The sequence below is a fragment of the Pongo abelii genome, chromosome 2, assembly GCF_028885655.2.
Source record: "Pongo abelii isolate AG06213 chromosome 2, NHGRI_mPonAbe1-v2.0_pri, whole genome shotgun sequence".
NCBI lineage: Eukaryota > Metazoa > Chordata > Mammalia > Primates > Hominidae > Pongo > Pongo abelii.
This window is the reverse complement of record NC_085928.1, coordinates 527,801-545,038: the sequence shown is the minus strand read 5'-3', so window position 1 is coordinate 545,038 and position 17,238 is coordinate 527,801. Positions and strand designations below refer to the sequence as shown.

The following is a 17,238-nucleotide window of genomic DNA, read 5'->3' as shown; positions in this document are numbered from 1 at the left end:
AGTGGAATTATAGGCATGAACCATCGTGCCTGGCTAATTAATTATTAAATGACTAAAAAACCTACCTTAGATCTTATGGAGGTATAGAAAAAATGGATCTACAGAGTCTCAAAGGAGTAGTAGCAAGTGGAATCACTCTTATATTTAGACTTAACTGTCTACTGCTGTCAATAACTACCTCATTCAGGAACTTCACAATGCGATGAAATGTAAGAGAACTAACCCAAAATAGATAATTAGGGAAACTTGACTGAAGAAGCAAAAATTAAGTTTTGGTCTGAAAAATAAGGGTTACCAGAGTAAAAGGAGTGGGACACAGGAGTGTAAAGCTCAGAAAAAGCTATTCAGAAAAAGGGGGAAAAAAACCGTGAGAAAGCCTGTGGTAGGAAACAGCATTGTTGCAGATACTGTGGCTACATAACAAATGACCCCAAAACATAGCAGCATAAAACAACAATTCATTTTATTTCTATCAGTTCTATAGGTTGATTGAGCTCAGCTAGTTGGTTCTTTATTAGAGTCTCACAAGGATGTAGTAAGATAATAGCTGTGGCTGAAGTCCTCTGAAGGCTTGTTAAGGCTGGACATCCAGGATGGCTCCTGCATATGGCTGGAAATGATGTTGGCTGTCAGCTGGGAGCTTAGCTTGGGATTTCAGCTGGAGCATCTACACAGGACCCTTCCATGTGGCCTGGACTTCACAGCATGGTATCTGGGTTTGGAGAGGGAGTGTTCTAAGACTGAGTGTTCCAAGAAAACTGGTTTAAGGACACATGATCTTTATGACCTCATGAGAAGAGTGTCATTTCAGGCACAATCTATTGGTCAAAACCATCACAAGCCAGCCTAGATTCAAGAGGATGGGAATCTCAATGCAAGATTGATCAAAGGATTTTAAGGCCATGTTTTTAAACTACCATAGGCATGGCCCACTGGAAAAACTAAAAGGTCAGTGTGCCTGAAGTATAGAAATTGCCAATGAGTTTGTAAGGCCATTTAAAGAGCTTGGAAGCTATCCTCAGAGTCATGGGATGAAATTAAAAGATTATTGAGAAATGAGTAATTATCAAGGATAATGTAGAAGATCATTAAAATTATTCATGGAGCCAAGAATCTGAGTAATTTCCTATGGAAAGAAATAAATTATTGCTTGTTAAGAATCTACTTTTAATCAAGACAAGCTCCACTATAGTAGTCAAGACACATTGCATAATATTGGGCAGATTTGGGGGTAACCAGGCCAGATTGGAAATGTATGGTAAAGTTTCCTCTTCATGAAAAGTTACCTTTTGATGAATGTGCATTTGAAATAAGAGCCCTCTTCATTTTGAGGTTTGTTAAAGTATTTATGTTCCCCTCCATTCATCTCTTTTTTTTTTTTTGAGATGGAGTCTCGCTCTTTCGCCCAGGCTGGACTGCAGTGGCGCTATCTCAGCTCACTGCAAGCTCCACCTCCCGGGTTCACGCCATTCTCCTGCCTCAGCCTGCCAAGTAGCTGGGACTACAGGCGCCTGCCACCGCACCTGGCTAATTTTTTGTATTTTTAGTAGAGACGGGGTTTCACCGTGTTAGCCAGGATGGTCTCTATCTCCTGACCTTGTGATCCGCCCACCTCGACCTCCCAAAGTGCTGGGATTACAGGCATGAGCCACCACACCCGGCCTCATTTCTTAAACTTACAACTAACAATACTCGATTTCATTGTAGAATTTTACTTCATAGTTTAAATACAGATTAGGATACATTTATTTCACCAAACTTTGCCAACGGTGGTCAGCTTTGAATTTTTATCTTCTATGTCAACAAAAGTCTTTAAACATTTTCTAGTATAAGCACTTTATATGAAGTGAACAAAAATCACAAAAGCCTATGTGATTGGGTAAAATTGTGGATGTGATATCACAATAGACAAACAACCAAACTCTCATCTTCTTCCAGCTCCAGGGCAAGAAGTGGAGGAGGTGTAAATCTCAAAATTACCTTGAAGGACCCATTACATGGCCTAGTCTCTCCAAGGTGTTCAATTTGAGCTCTAGTCTATCAACTCTAATTTTTCCCTAGTTCATCTAGTTTCATGTATATATTTTACAATGCAGCTTTCTAATAATTTCAAGGATTATAACTCAGAAGCCACTCTCTCATTTATTGAGGGACTATTCTTTGCAAGGCAATGTGGAAGATGTTGGAAGGATACAAAGATTAAATAGGCAACAAGTTCTAGTAGGAAGGTTGATATGCACAACAATCACTGTTATACAAAAAGTAGAAAGTGGCAAAAGCAGCAAGAAGGGGGTTACTCCGAATGCTACAGGGATGCAGAAGAGCAAGACATTTGAGATGAGTCTCCAGTTATTTCAACTGGTAAAGAAGTGGTCATGATTTTTGAAACTGGAATTGCAGTGAAGTGGTATAGATCAAGATTTGAGTATGTGGAGAATAGCGTTCCATAAATAAAGACAATATAAGATGAATCACAGATATAAGAAAGTCCAAACGTAACAATGACTATGACTAAAGTATAGGAGAGGAACAGGAGAAAATGATCCAAAGATAGAGCTAGACAATGTTACAGCTTTGATGTTAGACAAAATCTAGACTTTATTCTAGATTGCTTTTGTAAGCAGTAGAGAGTTGTTGATGGTTTTGGGGTAAAAGGTTGATGCGATATTATCTATGCTTTAGCAAATTAGGCTGGCAGGATGTGTAAAATGGGTTTCGGGTGAGCTAGTTAGTGGCAAAGAGACCAGCAGAGAGTCTACTGTCATCATCCAGGAAGGAACCTGAACTAAGGTGACTAGACAGGAGAGTTTCAGTGAGATAGGCATTACTGAAATAGAATAAAAAAATCTTGATAACTAATTGGATATAGAAGGCCAGGGAACAGAAGGAGTCAAAGATGATGTCAACATTAAAAGTCTAGTTGATGGGAAAACATGTAAAACAAATGAGAATTGGTGCAGTTATGAGAAGACAAATGAGTATAAATTTAAACATATTACATTTTAGGTATCATGAAAATATTCAAATGAAGTTGCCTTGAAGGCACCTAGGAATTTGGACTTGGAGTTTAGGGAGAAGGCAGGGCTGGGGATTTGAAATCATCTGACGATTAATAACACTTACCGTTGATTGAAAGCTTAAATTGTACCAGACTCCATGCTAAGCACTTTACATATATTACCTTACAAGCCTCACGGTGAACGTGAAAAATAGGCATTATTATCCTACTGAGACCTAAAGAATGACAGAACTTGCCCAGAGTTTCTCAACTAGTAAAAAGAACTGGGATTGCAAACGGATCTGTTTAAATCCAGAGTAGTTCTGTGGATGTTAAAGTCAAGAATTAATTACAGAGTAGCTCTACTTGTTCAGCTAGAATAATGCCTAATGCATAGGAGGGGGTCCACACCTAACTTTCTGTGGTGAAGAGGGAGAGGCCACAGCACTCTCCACTCAAAGGCTCAAGGCCTTTCCCTCCCTTTCCTTCCCCCAGGTATCTTATTTCAAATGCTTGGGGGTTGGGAGTTTTAGGTGGAGGGTACAAGGCCTGGGATAAATGGTTAAGATGACAAACTGGGTACTGCTGCTCTAAATTAGTCCTTGAGGGCTGCATTAGTCAGGGTTTTCTAGAGGGACAGAACTAATAGGATAGATGTTTATATAAAGGGGAGTTTATTAAGTATTGACCCACATGATCACAGGGTGAGGTCCCACAATAGGCCGTCTGCAAGCTGAGGAGCAAGGAAGGCAGTTAGGGAAGCCGACAGTGCAGCTTTCAGTCGGTAGTCAAAGGTCCAAGAGTCCCATAGCTGGAGAACTTGGAGTCCAGTGTTCAAGGACAGGAAGCACCCAACACAGGAGAAAGAGGGAAGCCAGAAGACTCAGTCAGTCTAGTCTTTCCACATTCTTCTGCATGCTTTTTATTCTGGCTGTCCTTGTAGCTGATTCAATTGTGCCCACCCAGACTGAGGGTGGATGTGCCTCTCCCAGTCCACTGACTCCAATGTTAATATCCTTTGGCAATACCCTCAAAGACACACCCAGGAACAATACTTTGCATCCTTCAATCCAATCAAGTTGACACTTAATATTAACCATTACAAGGGTGTTTTAGCACCAAGTGTTGGAACTCTCTCTAGAATTTTTTAGATAATGTCTTATCTTTCACATCTTTGAATCCTCCTTTGAGTCCATGGTAACAAGTGCCACTTGGCATCTTGTTAAGTGCTCATGAATAATACCCACCATTACTCAGCAGTGGAACCATGGTGTGGATCCCTGAAATCTACTTCCACCCTCAGAACTTAAAATGAACCATCCAAGTCTAATTGGATTGCATGTGGTAGAGGCTGATTTCAGGAGCCTGCAAACAAGCTGCAGGAATCCAAGTTCTTCCACTTCCCTCAATGGACCTGAGTCCAATTTTAAACAACATAAAGACAGTGCTATGGTTTGAAAGTTTGCCCCTTCCAAAACACATGTCAAAATTCAATTACCATTGTAACACTATTAGGAGGTGGGACCTTTGAGAGGTGATTAGGCCATGAGGGCTCCACCCTCATGGATGGAATTGGTACAGTTTGGCCCTCTCTCACCCTCTTTGCCGTTCTACTCTTCTCCCATGTGAGGAACAGTTTTCCTCTCCTCTGAAGCATGAAGCATGCAAAGTGTTGTCTTGGAATCAGAATTGCCAAATCTGCTGGCATCTTGGACTTTCCAGCCTCCAGAACCATAAAAAATAAATTTCTATTATTTATAAATTACTCAGTCTCAGGTATTCTGTTATAGAATCACAAATGGACTAATAGAAAGGTTTTTGATGCATTTATCTTGCTTTACCAATAGCACAATCATTGAAAGGCCAAAAGTTCCACCCCACTGCTGTCCTACTTGAAAAAAAGGATTAAAATGTGAGTTTTAAAAGCAAAAATTCTTCCACCTTGAGAGGCTTGTATGGCTAAAAAGCCCATGTAATGAAGCTCTTTCTGTTTTGAAACAAACCTTCACTGGAAACAGAAGACTTCCCCAATAATGTAACACCAGCCCCAGTTCTAATCCCCATTGGAGTGTAGCCTTGTGGTAAACCCCAACAGCTCAGAGTCCCGCATGCCCTAGAGCTGGACCACACAGGGCAAGCAAAGGCTGCCTCCTTCCCATGCACTGCATTAATGTCCAAATAATAGTACCAAACACTTTTTGAGCTCTTATGTTTCCAAAGGTGTTCTAACCACTTGCACATATACCTTCTTATTTAACCATCACAAAAACCTATTGAGGCAGATAATGTCCCATTTTATAGATAATGCTATTATATGTTCATCCTCAGAATTTCTAGCTTGGGTAGAAGTTAACATCAATCACTCATGCATGCCTCTTTCCTTCCTAGTTCTAACCAAGAGTATGAACACAATGAATTGATAAGCAGACAGGGATCAGAATATTCACTTTCTTTATAGAGGCCTAATGACCTCAAATTACAGGGTCCCTGAAAGTACCGGATTAGAGAAAATAATTTGGAATTGAAGCCAAAACAAACAAGGCTTCCTATTACATCCCGCCAAATCTGAACCTGAGAACCGGGGTGCACTGGATCTGCAGGGCAGACTCTTCATACGCATCTCCAACTACCAGAGGTGGGATGGATTGGGACCTGTCACAAAGAGCCAGTCAACAGAAGAGTGTGGAAAGCACAGTAGAGAAATGGCTTTTAGAAGGCAGACACCAAGCCAGGTCTGTTTACTCCACAGCCCACTCTTTCATAATCTGCCTAGGAGAGAGAGAATCCTATTTCTTGCTTTTAAAGATAGCTTTCTTTAAAAAGATTCCACTGGAATCACTTGGAAAGGTTTTAAAAATTTCAATGACCCGACCATAGCCCAGGCCAACTAAATCAGATTCTCTCGAATGAAAACATTTAAGTTCTCCAGGAAATTCCAATGTGCGGCCTAGGCTAAGAGCCACCACTTTATAGGCTTGGCAACCCCAACCCCTCATAATGCAGTCAGTCATAACTAGCAGTTTTTGAGTGATTACTTTATCCTAAGCAATTTACATAATCCTCATCACAACTCTAAGAGACACATGATAAAGCATTTCACAGATGGGAAAAGGGGTGTTTGGAAAAAGGCTAAGAGACAAAAGACAGACCTGGGATTATAAAGCTCATATTCTGTTTCCCAAGCTAAATACTTAACCACCATATACCATGCTGCTCCTTGGGGATGCCCTGATTCCAGCAACCTCTGCAGCCAGATAATACATTCTTCTTTTATATAGAGAAGCAAATAAGGCTGGGAGATACTACAAGAGTTGACTCCAGTATTCCCTTCTAAAAGAGAGCATAAACTCCTTCCTTGGAAGTTAAGCAGGAAGAATAAAGGTTTCCAACAACTAACATTTGTAGAGACTTGGAAAATGTGTGGCAGGGTGTTAAAAGATCAATTATTAGAGATGCTTAGAATTACAAAGCAGTTGAAGTCAAACAGCATAATTTTTTATAGAATCAACTTAGTAGTTCTGAACAGCCATGATTGATATCTTAAGATTAAGAAAACTGGACAGCACAGTCTATGAAGATAGGGCTAAGGATTGTGAAGGCAGGTGTCATGGGAAATTATGGGAGCAAGAGAACCAAAGATGTTTGTGAACATATAATGACAATACAAGCTAAGGGGGGAAAAATGAACAAAATGCGGAAGACTGGGAGGGACTGAAAGCCTGCAGGGCAGGTGAGGTAAAGCTCACATACTGAGACACTAACACTGGACCAGTAAAGATGACACATTACTTAGTAACTCAGATATTTTAAAAGGTGTACGGCAGAAAGAAAATTCTCATTTCACATTTCTAAACCTTTGCAAATATACAAAGTAATATAAATTGGATCTTGCTTTTATAGAAGTTTGCTGAAAGTATGTAAATATTTACATGTCAAATAATATATATTTGTATACATGTAATGCTAGTAATAGAAATTCTGGCACTGAAGGGAATGTAATCACTCTATGCTAACTTCTTCTATAGGGCAAATAATAATTCTGTTACTCCTTTTACAATTGAGTATTTTCACATCATGAATTTGCAAGATGATGGCATATAATTTGGCCCCAGGGAAGAATGTATCTTATTACGATGGAGTATAAGAACACCTGATGAGCAATAGAAAAATAATTTAGATCCGTTTCCTTGTTTATTCCTCGCTTTTCAAGGTATGAATCATTGTTCCCTTTGAGAAGAGTGCTGAAAGGAGGACAAAAGCCTCCACCCATCTGTGCTAGGACACAGCTGCATCAAGCTTGTAAAATAACAATTTGCATCTTCAGAGGTGCACCCATTAACTGCTCTTTTAGCTGCTAGAGAATTTCAGAAAGTTTTGCAATCAGGCAGCGTGCAGTGGCTCACGCCTGTCATCCCAGCACTTTGGGAGGCCAAGGTGGGTGAGTCACTTGAGGTCAGGAGTTTGAGACCAGCCTAGCCAACATGGTGAAATCCCGTCTCTAATAAAAATACAAAAGTTGCTGGGCATGGTGGCACACACCTGTAATCCCAGCTACTCCATAGGCTGAGGCAGCAGAATCCCTTGAACCCAGGAGGCAGAGGTTGCAGTGAGCCAAGACTGGGCCACTGCACTCCAACCTGGGTGACAGAGTGAGACTCCATTTCACAAAAAAGAAAGTTTTTCAATCAGCAAAATTAGGTTAACAGGTTTTCATTTTTGGTGAAAGTTTATATGAAGGCTAAGTATTAACATGACCTGATCTATATATGTTATAGTCAATTGAACATGACAGGGTCTATAGGTTTTAACTGTGCTAGTCTGCAATTTGGTGATATTTCTGGAATGGAAAAACAAACTAAATTGATATGGTTTGTGATCATCTCATTCTTCTCAAATCACATGACTAAATGAGTTCACCTAGGAGTGATTGTCAACCCTATCCTAACCTTAATGCACGTGTGCATGTGCACACACACAACTACAGCAGGTAAAATTTTAACACATTCCCATTAGATTATGAATTTGAAATCCTAGTGTAATATGATGCAGACAGAAGGCACACTAAGTGTTATCTGAATAAATTCTTCTAGAATTCCTTTTTTGTTGTTGTTGTGCCAAATTGTGCTTTATGGCTACACTTAATAAATTTTGAAATGAGTCTTTTGCTAAAAATCATAGAGGATATTTACCCACATCATTTAGTTAGCAGCTATAAAATTAAGGTCTTAAAACACATTTGTTAAATTGCCACAAAATTCATTCTGAGGCCAGGTGTGGTGGCCCATGCCTGTAATCCCAGCACTTTGAGAGGCCGAGGTGGGTGGATCGCCTGAGGTCGAGAGTTCGAGGCCAGCCTGGCCGACATGGGGAAACCCCATCTCTACTAAAAATACAAAATTAGCTGGGCATGGTGGCACATGCCTATAATCCCAGCTACTCGGGAGGCTGAGGCAGAAGAATCGCTTGAACCCGGGAGGCGAAGGTTGTGATGAGCCAAGATCGCACCATTGCATTCCAGCCTGGGCAACAAGAGTGAAACTCCGTCTCAAAAAAAAAAAAAAATTTCATTCTGAAAAATCTGAAAATTGAATTTTTTACTTTGGGGGTTGCTTTCAAAGATTAAATTTAATAGGTTTTGCCTTGCCACTGATTTTATCTATTAGGTTGATCAAAAATGGTTGAATATCAGCAGTTTCATATGGTTCAACCTGATTAGAATCAGTTTCACATTAAATGAAACAATACAGCTCTATATATTCCGAAGAAAAAAAGTCTTTGCAGGAAAGATAACCTCAGCTACCCTGCAACATGCTAAAAATACCAACTACAATGCAGCACCAGGGGTTACGGTGCTAGCTTCCCATGTAACTCTGGAGCATTAAGAGGCAGGGACATTGTTTAAAATAACTGACCAATACAAAAATGTCATGCTGCCAAAACTTTCTTATCCCATTCCCAAAGGTGCTTTGTTTGTTCATTTAGCTTTTCTCTTTTCCACCTTCCACAGAAGAGGCTGAAGGGTAATGAATCTTCAAGAATTAAGATTAGATAGAAACCTGAGTAACCAGCCATTTCACAGGCAGTAATTGGCTACAGAGTAATGCTGACTTTGTCCTAAGTCAGAAGCTGACTTGGTTATTTACTACAGAACACAAACATCCACAGTCACTAAATGACTTTACTGAAAACTAGCCACATTAAGTATGACATGCAGAGATAACAAAACTACTTTTGAGAACATAGTTTAAAATTCTGAAAAATAAAAGATAAAGATTTTCTTATTTCTAATAGGGGGAAGGGGTTCCCACATTTTCCGGAAGATAAAACAAGAGACCCAAACACAGGACGTAACGACAGCCCTGTACAGCAAGATGCACTTTCCACAGACAACCACAGAGATTCCCTCCACTTCTTTATCCTAAAGTGTTGAGATTTAAATCAATTCAGACACTCTATATACAATTGAGTCTCTTTTCATTTTCAATTTTATTTTTTAAAAAAGACATTGAGGTTATGGTAAGAAATTACGAAGTTACATTTTTTTTAATCTGTCAATTGCTACAGTAGTGGAATAAATAAATAAGATTTTTTAAAGTTCAATGTTTATAGACATACTTATAAAAAAATGACTGAATTAGAAGACATTAAATAATGTTGATACACACCAGGAAGGGATTTAGGCAAGGAAAGGCACATCATATTACCACAAGAAATAAAGACCATAGTTGGAGGTTAATGGACAGCCAGAACTTTAGATCTTGTGGTAGGTTTCCCAGCTCTGGAGGGTCATTATGGTGAAACGTTCTTTATGGTACTGGGCTGGAATAAATAAATAGCAGTTGGGGAATTTTACTTTGTAACTGTAATATAATGTTAAAAAGAAAGCACACTTTTAATAACCCTGGTATGTGAAGAGGAAAGAAAAAAAATCCAAAACAATTTGGTGGTACTGAAAATCTTATGGAGAGTTAAAAATAATATTAATCCTTGCCTGGCTGAACTGGAATTCTTGCAGTTACAAAGTTAAAATTTCAAGTAAACACTGTATTTTTCACTTTTTGTAGACAGACACAGTGCAGATACAAACAGCTGCCATATCTCACCTCAGATGAAGCTATGTGTCAATGCTTAGGGAAAATGATCTTAGATAATTTCCCAATTTTATAGAGCTTAAATCTTTGAAAATAGCACTAATACTGCTGGCTGACTGGCTATCTACAACAGCAAAGTGAACATAAAGTTTTGACGATGAGAGGTTTCCCAAAGAAACTAATATAGAGTTTTTAGTTGAACGGATACAGTTACTTTAGTTTTACTGAAAAGTCTAACAGACATCAGCACAACTTGTTTTGGGTCACATTCCTACTGCCAATTTTCTTTCATAAATTTGTGTCAAGTCTCTATCCATTTCTTTCTGTCTAGATCTAGATTAGTTTATTTGAAAGATGGCATCGCTTAAAGTAAACCACATAAATTTTAGTGGTATTAAGTGTGTATTTAGTGGTGAATGTGTATAAATAAAATAGATTTTCATAATAAAATGGTATATCCACAAATAAAATAAAAATTAAAAACAATTGAGAGGTGGGGAAAATATCAGTATTATTTTAAAAAAATAAAAATGGCAATTGTAAAGCAGGCAGTTTCTTGCTCATGCCACGCGATATGCCTTCATTAAGGTGTACTCTTTCCGGTTGGTGTGAGCAGCCCAGATGAAGAGAGCAGAAGCCATGAACTGTAAGGGAGCTGAGACACAAGCCAGGCAGAAGGACCATCCAAATTCACCGGATACATTGTCAGGGAGCTCTAGTTTCTGGTGGAGTAGTTCAATTCCAGCAACATAACAACTTACTGAGCCCAGTGTACACAGACCTTGGGGGAAAATTTAGAAAACAAAACAAAACATGGCTGGGTAAAAGCACAGTAAAGAGCTTTTCAGGCAGTGTGACAGGGCAGTTAATACATGAACATTTAAGATTTGTAACTCTTTGGTCCCTAAAGAGACAGGAAGAAGCTTAAAGGTAAGTATGATGACAAAACCTACCTGCAAGGAGATGGAGAATGCCCGTGGCAATGGTGGGATATAAGCTTCGGCAAATGCAAGCACAAAGTCCGATCAAAGCCCCAAAGCACATCAAACCTAAACTCACAAAAGGTAAAAGGAACTGGCAACGCCAAAGATCTGATTTTTTAAAAAGAGAGAAAAGAAATGTTACCGTGATTTCAGACCATTTTCCCCGCAACGGCAATTTCTTTCATATTCTAATTAGATCTTTTCTCAAAAAGTGAGAAAGTATTTTAACATTGAGGCCTCTTTTCTAAAGCACATTATTCAAAAAGATGCTACTCTTGTCCTGATAAAAGTAAAAGGACACTAACAGGTAGTAGCAATTACTGAGGGTTCACTATGTTCCATGCTGTTTGTCTACACATTTTCTGTATTAATCCTCCCAACAACCCTAGAAAGTAGGTACAGTCAGCCCTCCATATCTGCAGGTTTTGCATCCGCAGATTCAACTAACCAAGGGTTAAAAATATTCAGAAAAAAAAAATAATGATACAAATTTACAAATATATAGTATAACAACTGTTTACATAGCATTTATATTGTGTTGGGTATTATAAGCAATCTAAAGATGATTTAAAGTATACAGGAGGATTGTGTAGGTTATATGCTAATACTATGCCATTTTATATAAGGGACTTTATCAACCTTGGAATTAGCAGGGGGTCCTGAATCCAATCCCCCATAGCTACAGCTGTATTATTATTAATTCCATTTTGTAATTAAGGAAACTGAGGCAAGAGTCATAAATAACTTGTAAAAATAACACAGTAAGTGGTAGAGCCAGGATTTGATACAAAAATCAGTCTGACTCTACCTACCAACAATCTCTAGGTCTTTATAGGATCTAAAGGCCATAACAACAAGTAAATTAATGATAATTATAAATGACCTGTCTTATAGGGCTGTTGAAAGAATATACATAAAGCATAAAGCAGAGAATCTAAAGGTAGTTTTAATTATCATAAATCTCTCATCAACATGGGAAGAAAACCTGATGACCTCACAAAACATGCCATTCCATTTTCCAATAATATTCATTATTAGAAATGCATTCATATCAGTCTTGACCAAACTTTACCTTTTGGTGCTGGTTCTGCTTTCTGGAACTTCTTAAGTGTTTTTCTAACTTACTTTCTTTCAAACTCTCCTAGTAATAAACTGCTTGCTACACATTCTCTTTATAAAACTGAATACCTACATCTTATTCAACCTTTTCTCTTACAACATGGTCATTCTTCTGGGCAAGTCCCTATAGCCCTGAAAACTGAGGCTCAAATCTGAAGACAGTATTTCATGGGCTGCCTGACCATCAAGGGATAGACTGTTCCTAATAAATACTTTCATCTTTTTTGACATCTACCCTTTTGTTACTATCACCTAAGACTGGATAAACACTTTTGACAGGCCTGACAACTCACTGACTCATTTAGAGCTTGCAGTCAACTTTTTTCACATATACTTATCTGAACTCAAGCAGTGTAAAGTGTTTAATTCAAATATAGGAATTTATAAGTTATCCCAACTAAATTTCCTTTTATTAAACAGGCCCATTAATAACATCTTTTGAAGGTCTAGATCCCATCATCCAATGAAGTAGCTGCCCCTGTCAACTTCAAATCATCTGAAATTTGGTAAGCATGTATCCACCTTCTAAAATATCAACAGAATACACATCACTGATACTATTAGATATTTTATTTCACGCTGGCACAATCTACTAACTCATCTTATTCCAAAAACATAGTCCAAAAAGAGACAAATAAAATTATCTTTGTTCCCCCAACTGTCCTGGTGAAATCAAAGTACTCACAGGTCCTAAGTAGATCAATCCCGCTATTGTGGTTTCCGGGATCAACAAATTTCTCCATGAACTGCTCAGTTAGTGTGAAACTCACACATTTTGTGACCACATCAAATGACTCTGGAACAAGAACAATTGCCTGTTGTTTTAATTATAAACATTTAACAAAAATCTCTTTCAGTAATTATTCTCTGAAGTAAAAAGTAAATGATGTTTCCAGAGGGGTCAGCAACTTCTCTGGCTCTGACTGACACACAGGTTTCATAGATGTGCAATGGATGCCACTGGTTCTCAGTGGCATGCTGAAGACATAGGCACAAGGAAGAAAAATAAAGTAGAAGCAGTAAAATGAATGGCAGAATAGCTATGTAGAAAGCCTAGGAAGAAGGGGAGGGAACAAAGACCGAAATAAATAGGAATGTTGATCTTCTCATCCAACTCTGCTTTACCAACCATATCCCCATCTCAGGGAATGCCAAATCCACACTTCCAGTTCCTCAGACCAGAAACTTTAGAGTAATTCTTGTACCTTTACACTCCATCAGGAAATCTCAGGAATTCTTCCTTCAAACTATGTCCAGAACCCAGCTGCTGCTCAGTGCTACCATTCTGGTGTGAGTCATAATCATCACTTAACCTGAATTACTTCTATAGCCTCCTAACCATAGTCTTCTAGCTTCCACCTTTGTCTGCTGCCTCTGTTCTCACAACAGCCAGGGTGACCAGATCATGGCTCAGCATTGTACTTGGAGTCAACACCAAAGTTCTCATTATGCCTGGAGTCCTCCAGGATTTGCCCCAGTCCTGCTCCCAAAGTAGGTCTTTAACAGCATACCCAACTTCCCATCTCTCCCTCCATTCCGAATATTTCAGGCATGCTCCCGCCATAGGGCCTTTGCAGTAGATGTCCTTTCCAACCTAAATGACTTCCTCCCCATTTACCCATATGGCCAACTCTTTCGTCTAGTCTTTAACTACATTCTTTACTCAAGTGGTGTCTTCTCAATGAGACCTACCTTAAGTACCCTATTGAAAATCATAACCTATGGCCACCAATATTCCTTTTCCCACATATTTCCAAATCCCTTTTGTGTTCTATTTTGCCATTGCACATGTCATCTTTTAACATACTAAATAATTATTTATTCTGTTTATACTGTTATATTCTGTTCACTGCCTGTCATCCTTTATTAGAATGCTAGCTCCCCAGGAGTAAGGATTTTGTTCTCTTTCCTGATGTTCTCCCAGCTAAGAGGCCCTGGAACATGGAGACATGCAATAAATTATTTGTTTAATGAATGACTAAATGGTAACACTCCAATTCCAACTCCAATATCAGTATCAAGTGCTCCTGTAACCTCGTAAGTCAAACTGAACATTTTACAATGAATTTTAACCAACTTTCCCTCCTTTCCTTCCAAATTATCTCCTTTTTTTTTTCCAGATACAGTGACATATTATCATCCTTTTGATATATCGTAACTCAAGCCTGCTCTGCTATGATTTGAATACAATGCTTCCCCACTAAGGGGCCAACAGAAGTAGTCATAAATAAACTGTAAAGTTGTTCCTTACAAAGAGTTCTAAAGCTACCATTTTAATAACTGGAAATTAAAATCTTTAAGTGTTAAATAAGAATGCCTGCAAAATAAACCTGAAAAACTTAGTTTTTTTTTTTTTTTTTACTTTTGTAATAAATTTCTTAACCTACCAACTCTGCATCAAGATTGTTGTAAAACAGTCTCATAATTACACAGATTTAAATGTAGAGCTGGTCAAATTATATCCTCTAAGACATAGGGGCAAATGATAGATATGTATCATAATACAGCTAACCCATAAAAGGACAATTTGTTGAGTTGATTTTTGATGGTAGTCCTTTTACTAGTTACCAAATATTTTTAAAAGTCTTTCGATTTACTTTTCCAACTATTTCTTTATGACATGTGTTAGAATAACGAAAAGTATTTTAATGAGTGAGTAAATAAGAAAAAAAATTTTAATGGCTTTCCAAAGATAAGAAAAGTTCCTCATCCAGCCAATACTGATGAGTACCATGGTAATGCAAAGAAGCTGGGAAGAGAAGGCGGTAGAAAGAGAAGATACACATGATTTACTTATTTAAGGAGAGAGAGAACCAACAAACCTGCTTGCATGTAATTGGGCAATCATTAGGTCGTTTTGTCTATTATTAACCAGGTAAAGAAGAGAGAAGTTAAAATAAGAGAAATACCTGTCCTTTCTGGTGGGCTATACCAATGCATGTTTTTGGGTATGGTGATACACCGTCTCCACAATCCCACTGTACCATTGTATCGAAAAAGTGCATCATTATAAGTCTTTTCATCTGCCTCATCACTAATGAATTCATCCCAGATGCTTTTATTCAAATCACTGGAATTTTCTTGAACTGGACTTCGATATTCATACCAGAAGTCTGTGCCAATGGAGGCTGCCATGTAGATGGTGGAAATGAGGCTAAGCACACAAGCAATTACAAATGCTGTAGCAAAACGGTTATCCATTCTGGCATTCAGACTGCTCTGTTTAAAAGTTGAAGAAAGAAAAGTTAGACTTTACGGACAAATAAGAAAGATTATTTTGAATTATTCCAAATGCACCCTTTACCCAATTCCCCATCCCTTCGTACATATAACCATTAACAATTTTTTTAGAAAGCAAGCATGTTTTTAATTAAGCTTAAAACAAAACTCATTCTCATAAAAGTACTTATTGAATGCTCACATACCCAGGATGCTACGGAGACAGAGGTCTTGTTCTCTAGTCTATCACCTGCATACTAAAACAGACAACACTGAAATGGACATACACATTACAGATACAAACAATAGACATGCCCATGGTCAGCAGTGTACCGTGCACACATTTTAAATTACAGACTGAATTTCTGCACAAGCTGCAGAGGAGTAAGTGTTCGGGTTTGAGTGTTAAAAAGGCACAGGAAAAAGAAGCAGTGGAAATTGGCTTCTCCCAGTTTCCTCTGAAGAGGGAAGCCTCCTAAAACAAAGGTAAGAGTCAGGAGCCATACGGAAAACAGAGTTGAAGATGTTTGTTAACCCCGAGGGAAAGGTTGTTCTAGGTGTATAAAATAGCAAAGAGAACAATAACATGTAATAATGCTGGATAGCAATCTCTCCCTAATCCATTAAAGCTAAGCCAAATGCTTCACTCCTATCTACTCTCCCTATTCCTTATACTTCTGAACCTCCTCAACAGAAATCTTGCTCTCTCCCTATATCCTAAGTGCAACATATGTCCGCAAAAACTAAATGATCCCTCCTCAGCCAGACAGAAAACTCTCAAAATATCAACACTCCCCAGGCGTGGACAGGGCTCAACGGCAGTAGTAAATGGCCGCGGTAAAATGACTCAAGGCGGATCGCGCTGAGTCAAATACTACACGGCAAGTATACACCGTGACCGCACCGAACACCTTACAAAGGTGCAGGAAAACAGACTCGCAAACTGGGGTTGCTGAGTTTGGAAAATGGGAAGTGACTCCGGAAAGATAAGGGCAATGACAACGATAACTCAAAAAGTTGGATTTGTATTTTGATTTTTTAAAAATCCCCCCTTCATCCTGGTGCTCTCAAATGACCTTAAAGGGTCCCAGCACTAGGAACGGCGGTTCGTCCAAGCCGGACGCCTGGAGCGGTCACCTCCCGGGCCTCACGGCGGGGCCGCAGAAGGCCAGGGCTGGGGCGGGGCAGCCGTGCTCGGCCCCGGGCCAGGGTCTCCCGGTACCCGACCAGGCCCCGCCCTAGAGGGCTCGGCCCAGGGACAAACCCGCCGCTCGGAACCCGCCCAGTCCCGACCACGCCCGGGAAGGGGCCCCCTCTTCAAACCGCCGGGAACATCGAACTGCGACGCGACCCCCGCCTGGCGACGCAGGTCCCGCTCACTCACCGCCCATCCTCCTGCTCCGCCAGCTTCACCCTCTAGCTCGGACCACAGCACCCTACTCTCCCCGCGCCTCCTCTGACGCACTTCCCTGCAGAGCCCGCCCCCTCCATAACTCCCGCGCCTCCGCCCGCCCCCACTCCGGGCCGGGCCGCGGCCCGGGGCCGAGGGGCCTTGTGGGAGTTGTAGGAGGGACAGACTGAAAGATGTCTGAGGCGGCGATAGGCATTCCCGGCGCCGCGCGCGGTGCATTGTGGGAGATGTAGTTCAGCTCCTCAGGGCAAGCCGGTACGCAGAAGGGAAGTCTAGGCTGTTGGATTCTTGCATTTTAGGGAGGAAGGGAAAATGGTCCAGAAAGTAAAGCGGTCCTGTTTCCGGTCACCTCGAGTCAATGACCGTGACTTGTATAACTTAGGTCTGACTTTTAGGCCTGTGCTTTCCCTATCACAC

The 17,238-nt window shown here is 39.8% G+C and overlaps 1 protein-coding gene and 1 long non-coding RNA gene across 5 annotated transcripts; one reads left to right on the top strand and one right to left on the bottom strand.

Moving 5' to 3' along the window:
- The first annotated feature begins 445 nt into the window (after nt 1–445).
- On the top strand, nt 446–12,789 carry LOC134760973 (uncharacterized). The gene is made up of 2 exons (XR_010139107.1): nt 446–948; nt 12,636–12,789. It is a non-coding gene; the product is annotated as an uncharacterized LOC134760973 (long non-coding RNA).
- On the bottom strand, nt 9,466–17,021 carry CLDND1 (claudin domain containing 1). Of its 4 annotated transcripts, none has more exons than XM_009238655.3 (6): nt 16,795–16,948; nt 15,617–15,667; nt 15,101–15,410; nt 12,877–12,987; nt 11,043–11,180; nt 9,466–10,870 (listed from the first exon to the last, which is right to left on the bottom strand). In XM_009238655.3, the coding sequence occupies exons 3-6, from the start codon at nt 15,390–15,392 to the stop codon at nt 10,650–10,652; spliced, it is 762 nt and encodes a 253-aa protein (XP_009236930.1). In that variant the 5' UTR covers nt 15,393–15,410; nt 15,617–15,667; nt 16,795–16,948; the 3' UTR covers nt 9,466–10,649.
- Between the last annotated feature and the right edge of the window lie 217 nt (nt 17,022–17,238).

Bases quoted from the DNA above. Each gene is read 5' to 3' on its own strand.
- CLDND1 (XM_009238654.3), bottom strand. From the start codon at position 15,392: ATGGATAACCGTTTTGCTACAGCATTTGTAATTGCTTGTGTGCTTAGC. The intron at 12,988-15,100 runs GTATTTCTCTTA...TTCTTGTTCCAG, and splicing joins TAGCCCACCAGAAAGGACAG to AGTCATTTGATGTGGTCACA. The intron at 10,871-11,042 runs GTAGGTTTTGTC...TTTTCCCCCAAG, and splicing joins CATTCTCCATCTCCTTGCAG to GTCTGTGTACACTGGGCTCA.